This window comes from Mastigoproctus giganteus, chromosome 10 (assembly GCF_048544385.1).
Source record: "Mastigoproctus giganteus isolate SK-2022 chromosome 10, ASM4854438v1, whole genome shotgun sequence".
NCBI classification, from domain to species: Eukaryota; Metazoa; Arthropoda; class Arachnida; order Uropygi; family Thelyphonidae; genus Mastigoproctus; species Mastigoproctus giganteus.
Window position 1 is genome coordinate 24,659,036 of NC_143584.1, and position 26,469 is coordinate 24,685,504.

General features: G+C 36.7%; 1 protein-coding gene across 1 annotated transcript in view; it reads right to left on the minus strand.

Annotated features, from left to right (window-relative positions):
* Positions 1 to 5,770: 5,770 nt before the first annotated feature.
* LOC150078878 (RAB11-binding protein RELCH homolog) overlaps positions 5,771 to 26,469 on the minus strand; it is a 450,480-nt gene continuing 429,781 nt past the window's right edge. Inside the window, exon 25 of the mRNA XM_090382879.1 lies at positions 5,771 to 5,906. Within this exon, the coding sequence (XP_090239005.1) occupies positions 5,771 to 5,906 (136 nt within the window). The remainder of the gene's footprint in view (positions 5,907 to 26,469) is intronic.

Genomic DNA, 26,469 nt, shown 5'->3' on the forward strand with positions numbered 1-26,469 from the left:
ACTTGACATAGTTATTTGTAAACAAAATCAACACAGCAAACTTTTATCCATATGACACCTAGAAGTAGCCCAAAAGACTGTGGTATTGAAAATCCATTTACAGATATTATTTATTGTGGAAAAGGTTGCATTGTCAAAAACATTTGCCATTATGACTTTAGTGTTGTTGTTATTTGGTTTTTAGGAGCACTAGCAACTAAGGCCATATTGCTCCGGGGATACGCGGTGGTCATTCCCTGACCTTTCCGCATCCTCTGTATTTGGTGGTCACGGGCTCAAACCCCGGTCTAATCAAGAATCGTGTGCTACGCACTGCCGCTCCTGCCCACCTGGCTACGGAGGCGCCATACGACTTTAGTGAAGCAATTACATGAAGCTACACCTTTTCCCTTTTCAAAGGAGAAATAATTTCATTTTTATTCTATTGAATAATATTTACTGCATGTTACCTTCCTCTACAAAAAAAAAAAAAAAAAAAAAAAGGCTGCACTTGTACACTATGTACAATAAGCTGCAGCATAGAAATGCAATTTTTTTTGTTTTTTTATGACTATAATAGGACCAGATTGAGGTTGCCAGATTTGGCAATTTCAATTTTATGCATTCCACTCAATATACAGATATATGCATTATAATATGATAATGTATAAGTAGAACGTTAAAGCATAATTTCTAATAGTTACTGCTTTTGTGGCAAACTAACTTGGTTTGCTTTTTTAGCTACATACAAAAACAATGCTTTAGCATATTTGTACACAAGTGCTATAATATTTCTGAATATTTCTTGAAGCAAATTCACTCTTTTTATATGAGGAGTATAATATGCTATAATCTCTAGCTAGGCTCAAACAAGTTATGCCTAAAACTGACAAAAGAATTATGAAAATGATCAATAATACACTTAACAAAGACACACTTATAGATCATTAAGTTGTCAGCATACAATGAATTCAGACTGCAAAGGATACACATTACCAAAAACAAAAAATAAATTTGACCTCAACAAATGAAAAATCAGCTTCTCAATTAGAAAACTCTGTTCATCCTAAATAATATAGTTTAAATATGGAAATAGATAACAGGAGGTAATAGGATATGCTGAAGAACCAACCTTCTACAATCATGCCCAAAGGATGGAAATGGAAAATGAGAAACAAAGAGAGTATAGAAATTAAACGTGCCTATATGCAACAAAAAGCCATTTGTGTATATTTAAACATAGAGTACTGCATAACCAGATCATGTATACTCAGTTTTCAAAACTATTTGCAACTTGAATGACACAAAAATCAAAGTTTAATCTTCAAATCTTACGTGCCATTTTAGGACAAAATGCCTCAAGTTGCGTAGTAAGTTAACATGCTTACAAGTTAGTGCAAATGCATCAGATCTGCTTGCAGCTAACTACTAAATAGTTATAAGATTGGCATCATTATGTATATCTCGTATTGTGAATACCTTCACAATGAGTTGCCACGATATTGCACTACCTCGAATAAGTAACTCTTCACCGTAGGAGAAGACTATTGTTACTTATTCTCAGTGGATGGCCACCACCCAGACGGCACCATTTCGGAGCTGATTGGCTCCTCTTTGGTGGGTGGGCAGGCATCCTGGTGTTGCAATGATGGTAAGGCAGTTGCGAAATATAACTCCACAATATGAGAGATGCCTGATGGTGTGTAGTAATTTGAATTACGTGGAATTTTAGGGCAAAAGCCATAAGTTGCGTAGTGCATTAACATGCTTACAAGTTAGTGCAAATGCATCAGATCTGCTTGCAGCTAATTACTAAATAGTTATAAGATTGGCATCATTATGTATATTTCATATTGTGAATATTTTCACAATGAGTTGCCATGATATTGCATTACCTCGAATAAGTAACTCTTCACCATAGGAGAAGGCTATTGTTACTTATTCTCAATATGATATATACATAATAATGCCAATCTTATAATTATTTAGTAGTTAGCTGCGAGCAGATCTGATGCATTTGTGCTAACTTGTAAGCATGTTAACTCACTACACAATTTGCGGTTTTGTCCTAAAATTCCATGTAATTCAAATTACTACACACCATCAGGCATCTCTCATATCGTGGAGGTATACTTCGCAACTGCCTTGCCATCATTGCAACACCAGGATGCCTGCTCACCCATCCAAGAAGAGCTAATCAGCTCCAAAATGGTGTCGTCTGGGTGGCATCTGAGAATAAGTAACAATAGTCTTCTCCTACAGTGAAGGGTTCCTTATTCGAGGCAACTCGTTCTGAAGGTATTCAAAATATGAGATATACATAATGATGCCAATCTTATAACTATTTAGTAGTTAGCTGAGAGCAGATCTGATGCATTTGCACTAACCTGTAAGCATGTTACTTCAAATCTTAATAATGAAATTGAATGATAATCATATCTACTTTCAAAATCATTCAGTTAACAACAATTCTTGTATCTGAGGCTACAAAATCTAAGTATATGTAGTAGTAGTAGTAGTTATGATAAATGGTCTAGAGTTTTTTTTTCTTCTAATTACTTTAGGTGAGAGATATAAATAACAATGCATAGCCTGATCCTCTGTCCCCAAATCTTGAAAGACATAATATAACCATCAACAACAATGTAATTAACATTATGTGTGCAAAAAAAGTCAGCACTGACTTGTCCCATAATGTTATTATCATCGGCAGAACAGAATCAACATGAAAATTATTGGAAGATAAATGACAACAAGGACAGGACAACCTGGACAAGAAACATTAATCTATTTGAGCGTATGTACATATGGTTTTCAGGATAATTCAAAGTATGTTACAAATATTCCAGTAAGTGCTTATCTGTGTTTCTAAGTAATTGTAGAGAAAATTTATGATGGATAGCAGCACAAAAATAAATTTTAAAATTGTGGGAGATCACACTTATCAGCTGCTGCTGTTCAATTCTGGTTCACAAAAAGCCAAAATTCTCTGGAAGTCAGATCCAGAAGTTGATAAAATTGAATCAAGTAATACATAAACAGATGCAGAAGATAGTATTGCATCAAAAAAAGAAGTTTTTTACAAATTCTTTTGCAATTTTCTAAAATTGTAATTTGATTTTTAAAATAATTTCACTGTAATACCGGACAGCCAAAGTAAGAACAAATTAATATTTAAAAGCATTTATGTAAAAAGTTGTAATTTTACAACTTTTTCAAAATTTTGAAAAAAAAAAAAAAAAAAAAAAACCGAACCTCACTCCTCAAGGCCCACACAGATCTTATACACTCCTTGTGAAAAGGTTAAACTATAAATCCATAGCACTGGTTATAACCTAATACCACTGATACTGTTGAATGAGTATACACATCCTGACTTTTTACATTATTGCAGAATTATGATATATATATATATAAAACAACAAAATGGCATTGTGCTTACATAATTTAGTGAAATAAATTGACTTTTATAATGCTACTAGAGCTTTTTGACCTGTAAATACAAACGATTATCCCTTACGGTGAAATTCAGAATGGTGACTGTACTATATAAGTTACATCTGATTAGAAAATCTCTCTCTCTCTCTCTCTCTCTCTCTCTCTCTCATATATATATAAATTTGCATAAATAAAATAAAATGGCAAATTCCATTTTGTTTTATGTCTTTTGCAAATAATTTATCTTCCTTGTATATTTCTTTCCTCTAACAATTTTCACATCTTTATTTCTGTTAGCAATACATTATATATTGAAAAAAACTGTGCAATTAATGAAACTGTTGTCAAGTGAACTGATAAACTCTGCGTTACATACTTTAGTCAAGGCAAAAGGGATTCTTCCCTTTTGCCTTGACTAAATGTTTTCTTTTCAAGTAAAGATTTCAGTACTCTGAGAGTTATATATATTCATCCCTTAAAATCTGCCTGGTTATCTCCAGTTTGTCCAGTTGTTGTACGTGAGCAGTCAACTCTAAGCATGCTTGCTCTTTTAATTAAACATAGTAATCAGATAAACAATCAGCATTAGTTCTAGCAAAAGAGTAGAAATTTCAAAACAGTAATAAATTTTGAAATTCTGTAAAAGAATAAAAGCTTTCAAAGCAGAGGATGAAAAATTGTGATTTATTACAGTGATGAGTTTTGTTTATGTAAGAATAATTTTTAGTATTGCCATATGGTATATGGTAATTGCATTATACGGTATTCTTTGGCCATATACATTGCCAGAAAAGCAATCTTTGGGGCATATACATTGTTTTTAATACCTTTTATCTGCTAGCTTCAATTAATTTTTGGTTACTTTTGTAGTCCAAAGAAGCAATAAAAAATGTGCATGAACCCCATAAATATGGTAAAATATATATTTAAGTGATTTATTCATCTAAACATCCATTTACCTTACTAATAAAATTATGACATTTAAACATTTAAAAAAGGAACAACATAAATAACATTCTAACAAGTACCTTTAAATATATATATAGGAACTCTGGTATAGATGTCTGATGTGCATGCCAATTCTTCAACAACAGTTGAAAATATGCTTTCACTGAGTTGGTGGTGGCTTCATTTATCAAATGTTAGAATCAAAATAACCTCAAATGAAAAAAAATATATATTTTAGCTTGATTTACTTATTTGCTTACAGATGTAAACTGCTTTTGGAAATGCGAACTATTTAATCCAAGTGAATGTATAAAGATAGCTATGTTGCTAAATGACAATCTTGGACAAAGTATCCACAACATAGTGAAGAGGTATTCTAGATTCCCTACCCACCAATAAATAAATATCATTAGTCAATTTCACTGCACTATAGAAACATTTCTACAGTTAATGCACAATGTTTGTATATCTATTTAATGAAGTGGTTTAAACTATTAAACATTCCTAAGGGTACACATTTTTCATAATTAATGAAAATACATACAAACCTATTGGGAACTTGTATACAATTTAATATCAGTGTGATAAGAAAACCAGTAAATACACAAAAATAAAATTGCTCTTTTTTTGTACATATGCATTGCTTGTGGGTCTTCATATAAAATTTCAAATTATCTCTATCTAAATCTAAGTGTGAGAAATTACTAACAGATATAATTTTAAAAGCATCTCTATATTTTATTACACTAGATACAGTTTTATATAATCTTTCCAGCAGATGATATTTGTATATAACAATGACATTTTATCAAGATGATTTTTCAGTAATAAAATAGCTACACGTGTTTAATTACCTAACTGCATGATTTATTTGTTTTGTATCATATGAAAATGTTAAAATGATTAATGAATGAAGATATATGTGAAAAGTATGTTAAGTTTTCAACAGCCTCGAAACATTTGGATGGAAGTCAGTTTCTTCCCACCTAAATTTATTAATATTTCACTACGATGAACATATTTTATTTTTCACTCACTGAAACTCTACTCACTTTAATAACTATAAAGATAAAATATCCCTGAATGGCACTTGTACTTTTCATCGTACAAGTCCACCTCTTATATTATGGAAGCAATAAAAAAAAAAAAAAAAAAAAAAGGCAATACTTATCACTCATTCACAGACTAGACGTTTTCATATTAAATAAAATTTTTTCTCCACAAAATAATATAATAACAGAAATCCAACTGTTTAGCATATGGCAATATAAATGAAATTTAATCACAGAATTTAATGAAAATGATAATTTTCCATTTTTGGATCTTCCTATTTTCTTTTCATAAGTAGAAGCAAGCAATGTGAAATTTAATTGCATTCATCAGGTTAAAATTTTCTTGTATTATGTTACTTCTTTCTAATTTGGAAAATATTTGGAATGCTAGGTCTTGGCGCACTGGGTCTGGCAGCAAAAATTTTTGTCATCCTATTCTTCATGTCTTCCATAGTACCTTGTGTAAATGCTATACCAGAAGGTAGAAGGCTATATAAAAATAACCATAGTAGTGATTATAAAACCAAATCATTATTTAAAAAGTCAATTTTAAAAAGCACACACAACATATAACTATTATATAATAGGAAGGTAATGCATTTTACTTTAAATGTGCTCCATTAAGATCTGTTCATGTTGAAAGGAGCTTTACCAGGTGTAAGAAGCTACTGACAGACAACTTTTACATTTAATAATCTGAGTATGCACTTTGTTGTCAAGTTACAATGTAGGCTAAGATACACTGCACTACCACTTTATTAGGTACACCTACTGCTCAGGACCAAGATATCGACGAGGAATATTACAACTTTCTGAAAGTGATAAAGCCCAAGAAACCTATAGGGAAACAGAAATCCAAAGAAGAAAAAATTAGTCAAGAAACACTTGTCATGATGAACCAAAGACGACAAATGAAGAGCAAGAAAAACACTGACAGGGAGAAAACTGAGTATACTGAGTTATGCAAAGCCATTAGAAAGAGACTCAGAGAGGACATAAGAAGATTTAACACAAGAAAAGTAGAACAAGCATTAAGGGAAAACAAAGGATTTAAATCAGCAGCCATGAGCAGTAATACAGAAAGACAAATGATACTGAAACTGAAGAATAGCGATGGTGTAATTATAAACAGCAGAGAAGGCATAATTCAAATAGCAGAAGACTACTATAGGGAATTATACAAGCAGCGAGGGAATGATACCAGAAGTGGGGAAGATGGATTGCAAAGTAGCAACACATACGACATACCCGATATTCTTCCTGATGAGGTAGAACATGCATTGAAGAAAATGAAGAATCGGAAAGCCCCGGGGGAAGATGAAGTTACTGTAGAGTTGTTAAAATTGGGAGGAAGAGACATGACACAGAAACTGGACTTTACAAAATGCATTAGAAAAGGCTTGAAATAATGCACCTAAGGAGTGGAATAATGCAGTCATAGTTTTGCTGCATAAGAAAGGAGATAAATTATAAATTATAGACCAATTAGCTTGTTATCCCACATCTACAAGTTGTTCACAAGGGTCATTACTAACAGATTAGAAAGAATACTTGATGAGAATCAACCGAAAGAGCAAGCTGGCTTTAGGACAGGATTCTCAACTATGGATCACCTTCACGTAATATCACAGCTAATGGAGAAAGCAAATGAATATAAAACACCATTATGCCTGGCATTTGTGGATTATGAAAAGGCATTTGACTCCATACAGCATAAGGCAATGTTTCGGGCACTGGAAAGACAAGGCATAGATACCCCATATATTATGATTTTGAAGAAAATATATGAGAGTGCTACCTCCTTTATTAGACTAGACAAAGACAGTAGCAAATTTAATATCGAGAAAGGAGTTCGACAAGAAGACACAATATCTCCGAAGCTGTTTACTGCTGCCCTTGAGGAAGCTTTCAGAAGATTAGACTGGTCGCAGAAAGGAGTCAATGTGAACGGAGAGTACCTAAACCATTTACGAGTTGCAGATGACATTGTGGTCATAAGCCACGATCCCAAAGAATTAGAGGAAAATCTTAATCAGTTATGCACAGTTAGTAAGGATTTTGGACTAAAGATGAATATCTCTAAAACAAAAGTAATGATGAACAAGTATGCCATGAAAAGGGAAATAATGATTGAAGGAGCAGTAATTGAAAAGGTGGAGTCATATACTTATCTGGGACAAGTTATTAGCTGTAATAATATAAATGGCTGGAAGTCAAGAGAAGAATAAATTTTGGATGGATAGCATTCAGGAAATATAGTCACATACTGAAGAGCAATATCCCAGTTTGTCTGAAACGTAAAATAATGAATCAATGTATACTCTCCACCATGACTTATGGAAGTGAAACTTGGGCACTCACCAAAAGAATGGAAGAGAAGCTAAGAACTACACAGCGAAGAATGGAACGAATTATATTGGGAATCAGACTGTTAGATAAGAAGAGAAACACATGGATTAGGCAGCAAACTCAAGTAAAGGACATTCTTATCAAAACTAAAGAACTAAAATGGTCTTGGGCAGGACACATAGCTCGAAGACATGATGACAGATGGACTAAGAAAATAACAGAATGGTACCCAAGAGGAGCTAGAAGAAAACCTGGAAGACAAAGGCGGAGATGGATAGATGAAATTCATGAGTTTTTGAGTAGTAAATGGATGGCCAGTGCTCAAAACAGAAGGAACTGGAAAGTTGCTGGAGAGGCCTTCATCCTGCAGTGGATTGAAAATGGCTGATGATGATGATGACCTAGTAGTGTGTTGAGCCTCCTATAGCCTTCAAAACAGCCTGAATTCGACTAGGCATGGATTGAACAAGATGCTGAAAATGTACAGGAATGGAGTACCAGGCAGACACGAGTGTGTTACACAGTTCCTTGAGATTCGATGGAGGTGTAGGCCTACAGCAAACAGCCCTTTCCAGCTCATCCCAAAGGTGTTAAATAGGATTGAGATCCGTAGACTGAGCGGGCCACTGCAGCAAAGAAAAGTCATTGTCACGTTCCTGGAACCATTCCATAGTGATTCGGGCTTTGTGCACTGGTGCATTATCCTGCTGGAAGTAAGCATCTGACTGAGGATAAACCGTCAACATGAATGGATGCACTTGGTCAGCAACGATGTGGCATTCAGACGTGAATCTATGGGTATCAATGGACCCAACATGTGCCAAGAAAACATTCTCCACACCATAACACTGTCCCCACCACCTTGCACAGTAGTCGTCAGACATGACGGTCCATGGATTCATGTTATTTTCACCAAATTCTGTGCCTTCCATCAACATGATGCACCAGGAACTTCGACTCGTCAGACCAAGCAACTGCTTTCTAATCCTCGATAGTCCAGTGCTGGTGTTGCTGTGCCCACAGGAGGCATGCTCTCTTGTTATTTATTGATAACAAAGGTACACAATGTGGTCATTGGCTGTTGAAGCCCACTTGCGACAAAGGGTGACTAGTGGTCCATTGCGATATTTTGTTCTGTGCACCAAGGTTGCATTCTGACATGTGTGACATTGTGGCCCGTCTGTTTGCTTGCACAATTCTAGCCATCCTCCTCTGACCTCTCTCATCAACAAGCAAATTTCTTCCACAAGAGGCGCCTCCATAGCCAGGTGGGAAGGAGCAGCAGTGCGTAGCACACGCTTCTTGATTAGACCGGGGTTCGAGCCCGTCACCACCAAATACGGAGGATGCAGAAAGGTCAAGGGAATGACCACCGCGTATTCCCGGAGCAATATGGCCTTAGTTGCTAATGCTCCTAAAAACCAAACAACAACAACAACAACTTCCACAAGAGTGCCATTGAGAGGATGTTTTCTGTTCGTTGCACCATTCTCGATACACCCTTGAAACTGTGGAGCGTGAAAAGTTCAGGAGAACTGCCGTTTCAGAGATGCTTTGTCCAGCACGTCTTGCACCTACTACCATGGCACGTTCGAAATCCATTAGATCACTCCTTTTCCCCATTCTTGCTACGGTTTGTATGCTTAACTGATACTAGAAAGGTTGTTCTGCTGCATTTATATCCACAATTGCAGTCATGTGACTTGCAACGTTGTGGGACAAACCACTTGTGTGAACAGCAGGGGTGTACCTAATAACATGGCAGCACAGTGTATGTTCATATGTCAAAGTTGTTTTTGTTTTTCTTATTTCATGAAAGCTGAGATTTATGTAAAATTTATTTTTATAGTGACTGGAATGTGTGTTAAGGGCATTTCTGGAATACTTTAGCTCATCAATATCAGAACTTTACTTATCATATACAGTAAACCCCCGCTATTCGCGGGAGTTACGGTCCTGAGAAATGCCGCCAATACTGAGTTATGGCTCCCATAGTAATAAAAGGGTTCCATTCCAAAGTATGAAATATATAAGAAAAAAATTAGTCTAAAATTTTGTCTATGTATGTATTATATGTACATAGACAGTACATAGTGAAATACAAGCATAAGGCATCGAAATGAAAATAAGAAACAATTTAATATTAAATGTAATATTTATTAGAAATTTCAAACAAATCTTTCAAACCAGCACCTTTGCTATAGCTAAAAAACTTATCACACTAGTGCTATCACCAGTTTCGCTAAAGTGTTGATAAAGGTATTTTGTCTTTTCATGAATGATGAGTGAACTTAACGGAATTTTATTTTCAGTTCGGTCTTCTATCCACAGATTTAAAGCCTTTTCCATTTTTTCTAATTTAACATCATGAGTTACGGAGCAAATTTTTGAAGCAATTGCACGTTTTCATGGACACTACGGTGGATTTTTTCTTTCGATTTCTTGATTGATCGTACCGTTGACTCATTGATTTTATAATGTTTTGCCACTGATGAGACACTTTCACCATTAGAAGTTTTGTCTAATAACTCAATTTTATTCGCTAATGTCATCACCTTCTTTGATCTTTTCACATTTCCCTTGTTATTCATAGCCATATTTTTGTAGGGGTTAGAAAAGAACTTGTCCACAATAAAGTTACTTTCTTTTAACTGTTAACACACTCGAAAAAGTCTGTTTACACTAACACACTGCAAAAGGGTAGATTTTTCACTTTTGTAAGCATATCAATTTATAAATTTATTCAATTTATAAGCATTTAAAAGCAAATGACGAAACCTTCCATGACAAGCACATAACACATACTGAACAAGGATTAGGGAAATATCCATGCTTGCGATTTTGTCACCACTCTCCCCCACCCACCGAGTGCTGTTTTGATCAGGCAAAATGATTTTAGCCACTTCCATGTTTTGTATGGCGGAAAATAGAATAGAATCTTTAATTGCAGCAATGATAGACATACAATTAGTCCCGTCACGGCACGGCATGGTGGTGCCAGGGGTTTACAAAATGTTCATGGTGTTTTAAAATTCACATTTTTTTAGGTTTCATTTTATATTAAATCAGTGACCGCGAATACAGATACCACGAATATCGGGAGTTTACTGTATATACAGGATTTTTGTGGGGGTGAGGGATGCAAAATTTTTTATAGAATTTACTTCCTAAGATAATAAAGTACATAATTGCTGAATGCACAATTCCAAAAAACACGAAACTAGAATTTTTATTCATATGAAAACATTTTCAGTGCAGTCCAATAACTCAGTTGAACAGCAAAATTTACACAGTTGTAACTAGTATTTGTTCATTAATACTATAATAGTATTCATAAAAATAATGAATTATTTTAGCCAACAATCTTTTGTGAATCCTGGTTAAAAAAATAATAAATAAATAAATTATAACCATAAGATTCAATGACTAAGATGGCCAAGATCACACGTGTACACACAATATGGATATCTATTCAATAATATAAAATTAAGAAATGAGGCCACCAAAAAAATAAATTTTTTTAAAAAAATTTCTTATAAATAAATACATAAATTTTTTGTTTATACTCTCTCTAGAATTGCCACATAGGATCAGAGGAGCTTATAATGTAAAGACTACATGAATATTAAAATATTTTGTGGTATCACATGAATTCGAACATGTGGCATGTGCAACTATCCATGGTGATTCCAGACAAAAATGGAGGACTGATCCAGAGAAGGGAAGCAGAGGAAATGAATGAAGAAAGCTTGGTTAGTAGAACTTAGAAACACACTATGAATGGATGGATGAATGCAACTTGTAGGCAAAAATCTTTTATATCTCACTCTGTCTTAAACTCTGCCCATTATTCAAATTTTGCCCATGCTAAAACAGTTTGGGAGAAGAATAAAGCAAACCGTAACTGCTTGAATCCAAAATTCCACACTAAATTTTGCGCTAGTTGCATTTCACACATTGAAATAATCTAAAAATTGTAAGCTTTGTAAGCTTTTCAAACTAAAAATTGTAAGGAAATTACGATGCCTTAAGGTGCTACATGGCCTCTGTTAACTGGGTAGATATTGCGCGAATTGAGCGAATACAACTGAATTATGGTATACCTTTAAAACATTAATCATGGAAGCTTTGAATGTGTATATACTGTTAAAAAATACTCCACGAGGAAGATTCTAAGTTGGATGAATAATGAAATTGCCATATTACTTGGGCAGAAAAAGATGGCATGGAAAAGTAACAGAGCAATAAAAAGTACTGAAGCCTATAACAGCTACAAAGTGATCTGTAATAGTGCCACAGAAAAGGTTAGGCTGGCAAAGGCAGATTATGAGAAATCGCCAGCAAAGAGAGGGGATAAGGAATTCTTCACATATATAAATGCAAAGAAGAGAAGGACAAACCAGATCGGACCCTTATGTAATGGACGTGGGATAGTATTAGATACCCCAGCTGAAGTTGCAGGCACCTCCTTAGCCAGGTGGGAAGGAGCAGAAGTGCGTAGCACACGCTTCTTGATTAGACTGGGGTTCGAGCCCATCACCACCAAATATGGAGGATGCGGAAAGGTCAAGGGAATGACCACCGCATATTCCTGGAGAAATATGGCCTTAGTTGCTAATGCTCCTAAAAACCAAATAACTAACTAACTAACTAGATGAAGTTGCAGATACTCAGTTACTTTGCATCGATATTTACAGAAGAAAAACAACCCTTTATGGCAAAGAGAAATTATGGAAGTGAAGTCAAAAAATATCTAATTAATGATATTGAAATTTCACATTATTATTTAATGAAATAACTTTCGAGCCTACAGGCTAGTAAGGCTGCTGAGGTTGATGGCATATACCCTAATCTTAAGGAAGGCAGCAAGTGAGTCCATTGAACCATTTAGGCTAATTATGAGAGCCTCACTGCACTTGGGAGTTATTCCGTTGAATTGGAAAACTGCCAATGTATTTCCAATACTTAAGGGCGGTTCTAAGAGTGAAGTGGGAAATTACTGGTCGGTCAGTAACTTCAGTAGTTTGTTTGTTGTTTGGTTTTTAGGAGCATTAGCAACTAAGGCCATATTGCTCCGGAATATGCGGTGGTCATTCCCTGACCTTTCTGCATCCTCCATATTTGGTGGTGATGGGCTCGAACCCCGGTCTAATCAAGAAGCGTGTGCTACGCACTGCTGCTCCTTCCCACCTGGCTACGGAGGCACCACACTTCAGTAGTAGGGAAAATCATGGAGGCAATGATCAAGGGTGGAATTCAGGATCATTTAGATAGAAATGCAATTCTGAAGGATACTCAGCATGTTTTGTTAAAAGGAAAATCATGTTTAACTTTGACAGGGTCACTCAAGAGCTGGACTTGGGGAATAATTTTGACATTGTTTATTTGGATTTCAAGCAAAGCCTTTGACTCAGTCCCACATGAGCGGTTATTTTATATGTTGGAACAGGATCGAATCACAGGGAAAATCCTTAGATAGATAGCAGGATGGCTTTAGGGCAGTAGGCAGAGGGTTGTGATAAATGGTTATTCCTCATATTGGGTTGATGTAAGAAGTAGGGTTCCCCAAGGATCAGTAATAAGACCACTGTTGTTTTTGATTTCCATAAATGATATCGATGAAGGGGTAGAGAGCATGATTTCTAAATTTGCAAAAGACGTGCTAGGATAGACGTGCGGAAATTTGCCTTTAGCTAGTGGGTAGTTGATTGGTGGAACAGACTTCCATCCCTTGTGGTGGAGGTTGATAGCCTAAATAAGTTTAAGGCTCAGCTGGACAGGTATTTTGAACGAACAGAGGGGTAAAGTGGAAGTGGTTTATTTTATTTTATTTTTTTTTTTTGGCTGATGCTGCATAAGCTTGCTTTCTTGCATCAAATGCCTCTACTAATGCTAATGCTGACCGCCAAGCAGAGCTTCTTCAGAGTGACCTTGATAGACTTCAGGGATGGTCAGAAAAATGGCAGCTATGCTTTAATCGCAAAGTGTAAGGTATTACACCTGGGGAACAGTAACACCAAAATAACTTTTACACTTGGTGGAGTAAAGCTGGTAGTGGAGGAAAGGGACATGAGTATTACGATATGGTCAGACATGAAGTTCTCAGAGCATTGTAACTGGTTGCAAGGAAGGCCCATGGTGTCCTATTGATGATTTATCGAACAATTGTGAATAGATTGTGAATAGTCCTTATCTCTATTCAATTGTGAATAGAGATAAGGACATCATAATCCCATTATATAAGGCAATTTTTAGACCACACTTGGAAAGTAAGCATCTTAAAGGAGACTTGAATGAGGAGTTTAAGGCTCTGACAGGCATAAGTAAAATGAACGAGGACAAAATTTTCATGGTCATAAATGATTCTAGAACTAGGGACCATAAATTCAAGTTACAGGGGGAGCTGTTTAGACCGGATTTCAGAAAGTTTTATTTTAGCCAGTGAGTTATAAATTACTGCAATAAGTTACTTACATGGGTGGTAGAGGCTAACAGTTTGGAGAAGTTCAAAGGTCGGCTGGATAATTACCAATGAGAGAAGAGAAACATAGGTTGTCTATATATTTTTCTTTTATTAATTATTTATTTTTTAAAATTTTCTTGTTAATATTATCATTATTTTTTTATTTTGGCTGGTGCAGCATAAGCCATAGGCTTCCTTTCACCATGTGGCCATTGCTAATACTAATAGGTGGGCATAACAACAAAAGTCACTCTGATAGCCAAGTAGCCTGAGAAATGTTAAATAATTTGCTGATGTGTTTAGCAGCATCACTTTTCAGATTTAGCCAGTTGTACATGACCAGGGCAACCAGACTGCGCTGTGACAGCAGGTCACAACGGTAGTGGAAGAATTAAATGATAGTAGAAGAATTAAAATGATAAAACTGAATTAGTATCAGCATGCAAGATAAGCATTTGTTCAGCACATACTATTACTAGTGAAGAGTTGCACTTTTGAAGTGTATGTTTCAAACTGTGCTTCTTGGATGGTATGTAAGAAAAGGAGATGTTTTCCTAGAAGGGATAGTGAGTGGTGTGATTTTATTGGCACAAACATGGCTGGGGTTATAATATGCCAAGAAAAAACTTAAAGTTTTAACAAAGATCGTGATTTTGGTAACCTTTGAAAAGGCTACCTTGTCAAAGTGTTATATATACATAAATAAATAAAATGCAATATAACAATAAAAGTAAATTATTTATTTTAGATATGTGTATACAGTAATACCCCGAAGTTACGCGATAGGTGGGTCCGATGAAAATCGCTTAAGTCGGGGTACAACTTTGCATATAAATACATATAAATTTTGTTTAATTGGGACCAAGGACTAACAAAAACACTAGTTTAGAAGAAAAATATTAATAAAATTGCAGTTCTTTATACATATTAATACAAAATATGTATTAAAAAAATAAATGACTTACGTAAAAAATTATTTCAATGTCGATGGCTTCATAAAATCTAACAAATTCTTCTGACGACACAGAGACTTCTTTTTTTCACGCAGAATTTCTTCGTAGCAAGCTAATAATTTTTTCATTCCTTGCTTTATAGCTATAACGCGTTCTTCGTTGTAGTCTATGTTTTCTAAAATTTTTAAGCCCTTTTCAATTGAGCTGAGACCTTCTGTCAAGTTTGCAATTGTCATGTGCTTTTCACCGTTTCCTCATTTAGGCCTTTAGCACGTGCAATATCACATGGTCTTTCATTTCGCTCAAAGTGTTTCACAATTTCATATTTTTTCTCTATCGACAGAGGCGGACTGGCCATAAGCCTTACCGGGGAAATCCCGGTGGGCCTGTGTGATTTTGGCCATAAACCATAGTATGAGGCCACTATAAATTTTCCTGGGTAAGAATTTTTGACCCAGTCCGTCTCTGTTTATTGATAATTGCTTTTCTTTTTCTGCAGTGTCTTCACCAGTACACTTCCTTTTCACACCTCTTAAGTATTTTACTCATTTTTAGGGAATAAAGCACAATTACAAAACGAGGAGGCACCCTTGATACGCATAAACAAAGCTACGCGCATGTAGCAACTGAATAAACAACACCGTATTAACACCTCACATTTCTAGGGGTTTACTACCACAAAACAATAAAAATCCAGTTGCGTTTCTGCTAGTGGAATCTGTTATAAACTGGTAGTAAACTCGATCTAATTGCATTTGCGATTATACCGATAGCTGGAATTGTGTTTCACCTAAACCAAATACATTTTCAGAATCTTCTCTTCATTCCTATCGTGTTGCGTTCGGTTGGGGTGATTCTGCATTCGACTGCCATTTCTTGTAAACACAAAGGCGAATCGTGCATAAGCCAATTCGGTTCGTGTTATATTATAAGATATCGTTACCGTATTTATAAATAGTGTATCATCGAATTCGTGTAGTGTAAACACGTGTTATACGAGGACTGACTGTATACGGCTCGACCGACACGATCCATTTCTCTCGTGAAAACGATGTAATTTCCGACAAACGTTGAGCACGAAATTCAAATGCACACATATAAATATGACAGTTGGAATACAAATTCTTGTATATGTGTGCAGCTCATGCACAGTAAAGTTGAATTTTGTTCATCTTTTGCTCTCACTCTCCGCTGTCGCACCGTATATCGATAACATGAAAAACGACCTTGAAGATAGTGGGCGGCGGTGTTGCCAAACGGAAAAATCAAGAACTGCGTAACTCAGAGTTCGCGTAAGTCGGGGTATTACTGTATATATTAATAGCTCGTAAAAACTTACAACTGCTGACACATGGCCATTGTTAGATATAAACTGACTGAGTGTATAAAGCTAAGTCATATGGTTGAAAGCAGTAATTTTAGCATCTCTAAAATTGGTACATTCAGATAAAATATGTTTAATGGATAAAAAGGTGTTGAACTGCTCACACATAGGATGGTCATCAGCCCTCAGCAGAAAGGATCATTTCAGATGACTGTGTCCTATGCAGAGCTGAGCAAAAACAACTTCCTCTTTGCGATCACTGCGCAGACTAGACTGCATAGACTAGACTGCGCAGACTAGACTGTTTGATCACAGGCTTAAAGTGATATAGTTTGTTTGTAACCTGCTGATGCCACAAACCTTGACACTGAGAATGTAATTTATTATGGAATACTTGCATGTAGTCTGTATAGGGGACTGCCAGGTCAAGATTATTTGTCATTACTGCTGATTTTGCTGCAACATCAGCCAAATCATTTCCTCTAATCCCAATGTAGCTGGGGATCCAGCAGAAGCAGATATTGAATCCATCTTCACAGAGAGTGTATATCATTTGCTGATAAAACCTGCAGCGCACAAAAAGATTCAGTGTATATAATAAACTGTTGGTATTGGTGAGTTCTTATGTGATCCAAAGCTAACTCTTTAGTGTGCAGTTCTGCACTGTATATGCTGCATTCAGGGATTATCTGAATAATACTTAGATGTAGTATTATCTTAAAAAAAAAAAAAAAACGGCTGAAAATACCACACACAATTCTAACTTTGAGCCATATGTGTAAACTGGTAAGAAGTCAAAATGTTTGGCAGTGTTCTGAATAGAGCTGAAGGTAGAGAGAAGTTGGGGTATCAGACCTTGTCCCATTCTTAAGCGAAAATCACATGCTGGTATTTGAGCTTACCAGAGTGGACGGGGTTGGTTTGGTGATCGAGCAACCTTGTCTACCATGATGTTAAGCTCTCCGAATAATTCTTGGACAAGATTATCAAATGGATGGTTGGCACTCCGACGTGTGCTATATAGATTTTTCTATCATTGCTCAAATACAGACATCCATGTGGGATGGTCTGGCAGGGAGTTCAGTTTAAAGGCATACTGTAAAGACAACTGTTTTAGCATTAGAAGAGGTATAAAATGCAAGAAAGAAAGCTTATGCAGCATCAGCCAGAAAAAAAAAAAAAAAAAACCCGCTCCCATTTCAACCCTCCATTCATTCCAAATACCTGTACAGCTCAGCCCCAAATTTATTTAGGCTATCAACTTCCACAAAAAAAGATGGAAGTCTGTTCCACCAATCAACTACCCACTAGCTAAAGGCAAACTTCCGCACATCTATCCTACAACTGTCTTTCCTAAATTTGAATTTATGCCCTCTCAGGTGATTATTCTGAGCAAGAGGAAGAATCCCATCAGCATTGAGCATGCTCAAACCATTCAAGGCTTTATACACCTCAATCAGATCACCTCACAGGTGCCTAGTCTCCAGACACTGTAATCTGCAAAATTTAAGCCTTTCTTCATAAGAGCAACCCTTCATTCCATTCACTAATCTTGTTGCCGTTCTCTGTACTCGTTCCAACAGCTCTACATCCTTCTTAAAATGAGGCCTACAGACCTGTATACAGTACTCAAGGTGTGGCCTGACTATTGCCTTATACAAGGGGATAATCACCTCCTTATCCCTGCTAGAAAAATTCCTGTATATCATTGACAAGACACCATGAATTTTGAAGAAGTGCAGAATGTCTACTCTTGCAGACGGTCTGCACTGCTCAGAAAACTTCATATCTGACTGCACAATTGCCCCCAGGTCCTTTTCATTCTCTACCACTGTCAGTGTAGTACCACAGAGTTGATACGTTACTCTGGGGTTACTGCTTCCCATATGTAGGACTTTACATTTGTCAATGTTAAACTTCATTTACCACCTCTCAAGCCCATCTGCTCAACTTTTCTAGATTCTGTTGCAGCAGCGTACTATCTTTAGTGTCCTTAACAACCCTGCCAACCTTTGTATAGTCTGCAAACTTGGACATTAAGCCTGACATACCATCATCAATATCATTTATAAATACAGAAAACAACAATGGACCCAACACTGAACCCTGAGGGACTCCACTAATAACATTAGTCCACTAAGAGCAGTGTCCAAATTACCACTCTCTGTCTTCTTCCACTCAACCAACTCTTTGGCCATAGCAGCAATTTCCCTCCAATGCCACACTGCTGCAATTTGTGAGCAGTCTTCCATGTGCAACAGTATCAAAAGCCTTTCTTAGATCCAAATATATGATTTCAAAATTATTCTTTGCATCCAGTTCCTTTGTGACCACATCATAGTATCCAATCAAATTGGTCAGAGAAGACTTCTCCTTAACAAACCCATGCTGTGTCTGAGTTATAACTGAAGTCTTGTCTAGATGATCCTGCAGTGATTCTTTAACCAGTGCCTCCATTAATTTCCCTGGAACAGAAGTTAAACTAATAGGTCTATAATTACTTGTGTTGCCCTTTGATCCTCCTTTGTGAATTGGGGTCACACTTGCATCTCCAGTCCATGGGTACCTCACTCGAGTCCAAGGAAGTTCTAATAATTATGGCTAAGGGTTTGCTTACTTCCTTTGCTGCCTCATTTAATATAACTGGATAGATACCATACACCCTGGGTGCCTTTCTTATATTTATCTTCAACAATTTCTCCTCCACTTTCCTCTCAGTTATTACAAGATCATCTAGCTTACTGCCAGAGTTTAATACACCTCTGACATTCCCCTCCCTGAATAACTCCTCATGTGTGAATGCAGATGCAAAATACTCATTTAGTTTGTTAGCAATCTTATTCATCCCTTTCCTTCTAGAGTTTACATAGGTAAAGAACTCTTTGCTGTTTTTCTTTGCATCCTTTGCCAAAGATTTCTCATAATCTGCCTTTGCCTGCCTAACCTCATTGTGACTTGGTTACAGACCAGCTTATATCTATCATAGGCTTCCATGTCACCCATCAATTTATATGTATCCCATGCATTTTTCTTCTCTGCCACATGTCTCATTAGTTCATCTGACATTCACTTAGGCCTAAATCTTGAACATTATTTCTTAGTTGGTATATAAAGCCTAGTAGCTTCCAAGATTAATTCTTTGAATGGTTCGCATTTTGAATTTGCTTTTGGTAACATCATCAGTTGGTCCAACCGTATAGAATTTAAATACTGTCTCAGAACTCCGTAGTCGCCTTTACGAAAGAAAAACCTTTCCCTTTACCCCTGATGGTAGTTAGTTACCTCTTTGAGTAAATCCCACTTCAGCACACTGTGATCACTGCCACCTAGTGGTTCCTTTATCTGCAAATTCTTAATGCATGAAGAATCAGTACTGATAATCAGATCAAGAGTATTACTCCCTCTAGTTGCCTCCCGAACATGTTGATGTAGAAATCAATCATCCAATAAATCCACAAAAGTCTTGCTAGTGTGTGAGTGACCAATCCACAAGTTCCAGTCAATATCCAGGAAATTAAAATCCATTATAAGACTCTCCGATTTACTGGCCCACTCTATTTCTCTGTACAGTTTTTTTTTTATACTCATCAGAGTTATTAGGCCTATAACACACTCCTACTCTCAAATTTGATCTCCCAGTGCTTATGTCACACCAAACTGATTTGACACTGCACTGTACAGTGATAGATTGGCTGCACTCCCTTGGATTTTACGTGTTTCTTAACTAATAGCATAACCCCCTCCTCCCTTCCTATCCTGTCTATCCTTCCTATACACATTGTACTCCCCAAATTCCAGTTCTGGATTCCTTATAACTGTGTGACACCACGTCTCTGATATCCATCAATATCTGCCTTTGATGTTTTTACCAACACCTTAAATTCATCAAATTTATTTACCAAACTCCTAGCATTGGTGTACATGCAAATATACATGCACCTGTTCCTATTCTTAGCTACCTAACACAACCCATGTGTTTACTTGTACTGCAATGATTCCCAGCAGTCTCTGAAATCCCCTGCATCTTGTTTTCCACGCTGCTGCTCATTCCAACAGAAGCAGTGCAAGAATCTCTTTCACCTCTGCCAGCGGCTACTGTTAATCTATTAGTTCTTGTATCCCCCCAGGCTAGTAGTTTTTCGACCCACCTAACAATGCCTCGATAGTATCAGCAAATATTCTTGCACCCTTTCTATTTAAGTGTATCCCATCCCTGTAGAAGCAGTCTCTCCTGTTAACAAGCACAGACCAGGCTGAGAAAAATTCTATCCCTTCAGCCTTGCACAATCTCTCTAGGGCCGAATTGATCAACAAGGCTCTCATCATATACTCCCTCCTATCGTGTCTGGGTAGAATTGCAGACAATTTCAAATTCAATCCTAATTCATGGCTTTTTTCCAACAATGAACTGTACTTGTTAAGCATCTCTGCCGGTCTCTTACTCTTAATATCATTAGTGCCAACGTGTACAACAACATCACCTTAAAAGATGATATCTGCTCTACAATGTCATCAAACTTTGCCCCTGGCCGACATACCCTGGTCCTGTTCCACCTATCCTTTTTACACAATATGTTCCCCGTTTCCCTGACAATAGAGTTATTACCGACAACTGCTAGTTCCTGTGGGCCCAGCACATTCTGCCTTAGGAGTTGCCGCTGTGTTGTGTGACGATCAAGTGTAAGCTCTGGCGTTGATGTGGGCAGTTGAGAGCTCAATGGGTCCCTCGAGGGCCACCCTGTCCTTCAAGCTCTCATATAGGCCCATAACAACGCTGAGTTGTCGCCTGATTTCCTCACATCCCTTACATCGCACATACAAAGACATTCCCCTTGGCAATATCATGTCCTGTACCTGATTGCTCCAGAAACATCAAACAAGCAGTGCATTTTAAAATGCTGTGATTCAGAGGGCAACTGCCCCTTCAGTTCTCCCCTGACCCACAGCACTCCTATTAGCTTGAGCCTTTGCTTCGCTGCTCTGAGTCATGATTTCAATTCAATTTCAACAAAATTTCAAATTTCAGTACAAAATTATAACCATAAACTTATATCCCAATGCAGTTATAACACTATATATATATATATATTTTTTCCTTATCGAGTATTATCGCCGAGTTTTGTTATATAACTTCCGTATCAAGTTATGTATTAATTAATGTTACGCTAATAAAATGTAAGTCGTTATATGTCTTTAGTTAAAAAAAGTACAATTTAATTGACAATGAAGTTTAACAAGATTAATAAATTTTGCTGATTAATTGATAATACTTTATACTATACTAAGCTAACGCTATCTAGTATGGGATATAAAGTTGTATCGTATAACAATGGCGGCAAGTTACGAATGATAAATCTACGGACACTAAGTATTAATTAACTTCCAAAATCTCGCTATCTAAATTCAGAATAAACCAAGGATCTTAACTAGGTCTATAAGCTACTTGTAGAAAATAATTTAATATAACAATTAAGTCAATAATGCGGCTAAATATAGCTAAAAACTTAGCATTCGCCGGAGCTGCAAAACTTGTAAAACATATGGATTGGATACCCTTACCGATACTAAGTAATAACCTTCAAAATCTCTATTGAAGTTAAAAATTAAACTAAGTATTGTAACTAGGAATATAAAGCCACTCTAGAAAATAAATGAATATGCCAATTTAAGTTAATAAAACAGAAAAAATTAAAAAAAGCTTCTCTATTAGCCGGAGTCATAAAAACTTCACTTGCACAAGGGCGTCGAAGCAACAAGGATGGTTCATTTGCTTCGACATGCAGACTTTGGACAGGTGATGTTCTGAACGTACCAGTGGCAATATGTGGTCAAGCCACCGAAGTATGCTATTTCTAGCTGATGCATATACCTGAGATCCATAATCTAATTCTGATTGTGCAAGTGCATGATATAGACAGAGGTAAAGTGCACTAGTCTGCACTCCAAGAAGTAGAACAGAGAGAATGAAAAATGTTCAGCCTTCTAATGCACTTTGTGTGCAGCTGATAAATATGTTAGAGGAATGTCAGCTTTTTGTTCAAATATGAATCCCAAGAATTTCATCTCCATTACTACTGGAACAGTGCTTTGTCCAAGTGTTAATTCAGGTTCAGGGTGAAGGTTACACCTGTGACAAAAATGGACACAAATTGTCGTCTTCGGTGAGAACCTAAAACCATTAGCTATTGCCCAGGAGATAACAGAATCAATGGCTTGTTGCAGTTGTCTCTCGATAACCCTCATGCTGCACAACCGGGAGAATATGCTGCAGTTATTGACACAGAGTGCACAGCTTACAGTGGGAGGAAGTGTTCGGTAATGGAGTTTACTTTAATGGCAAAAAACATAACTCTCAAAACAGATCCTTGCAGTACTCCCTCTTCTTGGCAAAAGGACCGAGAGAGGGTGGATTGTACTTGAACTTGGACAAAAATGTCGGGATAAAAAAATTAATAAAAACAGGACGGCGACCTCTTAGACTGAGGTTATAAAGATCTTTTAAAATACCAATTATCCAAGTTCTGTTATACACTTTTTCCATGTTAAAGAAGATGGTCACCAGGCGCTCTCTTTTTAGGAAAGCATCTTGGGTAGCTTTACCGGGCTAAGCGGTTTAAAGTGGACCTGTTTGGAAGCTGAACCACAGGAGAGGTAATGTTTAACCATTGACCATTCTCTCCAATATTTTGCAAAAACAGCTAGTGAAATGGACCACAGTTGCACCACCAGTAATTTTTTGGAAATTCAAGATTCTTTCCTGGCTTAGTGAAGAAAGTAATAATTGCCTTGTGCCAGCTGTCCAGAAACTGCTCTTCAAGGAAAATTCTGTTGTACAGGAAAAGCAGGTGGTCCATGGATTTTGGTGATAGATATTTAATCATTTCACAATGGATGTCATCTGGTTCAACAGCACTAGACTTGGTAAGAGTGAGAGGTTTTCAGCTCTTATGTGGTAAATGGTTCATTATCCTTTGATGTAAAATTAAGTGACTGTTTTTCAGTTTTGTGTTTAAGGATCAGAAACTCTAGGTGAGTAAGATGTTGTTGAGATGTTAGAAAATGTTTCCCAAAGAGCATTTGCTATTGCAGCTGTCTGGAATATAATGGATGCAGCAATGCATCCATTATATTCCAGGACTGATGAGGGGTGCACTATGTCACTTCGGTAATAGAAGTAAAAATGATCCAGGATTATTTTTTGGCTCTGATGTTGGATATAACATGCTTTAGTGCATGTGCATTTAAAGGTTGTGTGATCAGCTGTGATGGGATATTGCCAGAATATTCCCCAAGTTTTGTTTTGTGCCTTTTTTTTGCACTGTGAATTCCACTATGGTTTAGGACAGTGTTTCCCAAACTTTTTTAGTCGTGACACACTTTTCACTTCACAACATATTGTGTTTGTTTGTTTATGGGCTTTACAGCACAAGGGCAGCAAGGACATAATGCACGTAACTATGGTGAATCCTGACAACGTATTCATGGAACACAAGTTTAGTAGGAGCCAAAGAACTGTTTGCTAATATTTTATTACATATGATGCACAGATAAAGCCGAAATTCAAATAACTGTCATTATACTTTCATTTTGGTTTGGTCTTTTATTAGTTGGTTCCTGTTTTTTTACTTCAGATTTTTGGGGAACAAAAGGCTGTGATTGTTCATCCTCACTTTCACGTGTGACAATATTGTGTTCGTTTTCATCGACCACAGTTGCACCACCAGAAGTACTTTACTTCTCGTTTTAAAGTTCCTTTTTTCAACCATGGTCACATATTTTAATAATAATATTTCGAAATACTATTAATTATCAAAAAAAATGTATACAAGGAAGTGAGTTTAGTTATGATATCGGTTTGCTTCCTCCTCTCCTTTAACCCGTGTACTCCAGGCTAAATCACATACGAATGGCATACTAGATCACCACATTGCTACTTTTTTGTAGGTGTTATTACCTCTATGCAAAGCCTGCCAAAATAAAGTGTTACGCAGTCTATTTGATTCTGCAGTCTATGCCAGTATATTAATAACTGAAAAAAAATTATATTAAAAGTTATAATGATACAAAAGTGGTGTACACTACAAATATGCAAAATTTATTTATTTTATTTTTTTAATTATTAATTACGATCTTTTGTGGAACATTTGTTCACATCTCAAGGAACACTAGTGTTCTGCGGAAAACAGTTTGGGAAACGCTGGTTTAGGAAATGGTAGAAAATGGGTGAATGTTTTTGGAACTGCAGTTGCAGCTGCATGGACATTTTTTGGCATCATTGATAGGCTCCTGACTGACTGCAGTGATGCTAAAATTTTGCCAGATGTTGAAAAGGCATTCTGGTTAGCCTGATCAATCTTCCACCACAGTGACATAAAAGGAAGACATGGTCTCCTACTACATTAAACAATATCACGGGGAAGTGTTCACTTCCATACGAGTTTTCTTCCACCTCCCAGGTAAGTGAAGGCAGGAAAACGGGAGCAGATGGAAAGATCAATGGCAGAAAATGTATGAGTAATCATGTTGAAGGTGATTGTTCCCACATTTAGAAGGAAGAGGTCACTGCCAGTGAGCATATTCTTTATGAGTCGCCCCATCCATTGATATCAATACTACCCCAGAGGATATTATGTCCATTAAAATCCTGAATAAAGGTTTGTTTTCTGTATATATAAATGATATTGATGATGGTATATCAAGCTTAATGTCCAAGTTTGCAGACGATACAAAGGTTGGCAGTGTTGTTAAGGACACTACTGATGACGCTATATGCTGCAACAGGATCTTGAAAGATTGAGCAGATGGGCTGAGAGGTGGCAAATGAAGTTTAATATTGACAAATGAAAAGTACTACATATGGGAAACAGTAACCCCAGAGCAAAATATCAACTCTGTGGTACTACACTGACAGTGGTAGAGAATGAAAAGTACCTGGAGATAATTGAGCAGGCAGATATGAAGTTCTCTGAGTAGTGCAGACGGGCTGCAAGAGTAGCTCATGGTGTCTTGTCAATGATATCCAGGAATTTTTCTAGAAGGGATAAGGAGGTGATTATTCTCTTGTATAAGGCAATGGTCAGGCCATACCTTGAGTACTGTATACAGGTCTGGAGGCCTCATTTCAAGAAGGATGTAGAGCTGCTGGAACGAGTACAGAGAAGGCAACAAGATTAGTGAATGGAACAAAGGGTTGCTCTTATGAAGAAAGGATAAGTTTTGCAAATTACAGTGTCTGAAGACTAGGCACTGGCGAGGTGATCTGATAGAGGTGTATAAATCCTTGAATGGTTTGAGCATGCTCAATGCTGATGGGATTCTTCCTCTTGCTCAGAATAATCACCTGAGAGAGCATAAATTCAAATTGAGGAAAGACAGATGTGTGGTAATTTGCCTTTAGCCAGCAGGTAGTTGGTTGGTGGAACAGACTTGTATCCCTTGTTGTGGAAGTTGATAAGTTAAATAAATTAAAGGCTCAGCTGGACAGGTATTTCGAACGAACAGAGGGGTGAAATGGGAGTTTTTTTTTTTTTTTTTTTTTGGCTGATGCTGCATAAGCTTGCTTTCTTGCATCATATGCCTCTACTAATGCTAAAAGGTCCTTCTGGGGAATGTCAGTTCTAGGACTTCGAGGAGGCAGTAGTGCTATTCTGGTGGCAAATAAATAAGAGCAGACTAAATAAAAATCCTACTGTAAGGCAAATTGTAACAGCCTCTATGCTGGTGGTAAGTTGCATAGGCTGAAGTGGGGTCTGGTTGCCCATGAGGATAGCGATATATTAAAATAATGTGTTCTTTTTTGTACAAATCACCTTGAAATTTTTCTAGTACTTGCTGCTATCTCTTATTTGTGTTTCCAACTAACAGTAGCTAAAATTTTAGATGGTAACATGAAAAATAATTTTCAAAAATTGAATGAGGAAATCTTACCTATGTCACTGTTGGACAATTTTAGCTTACAAAATC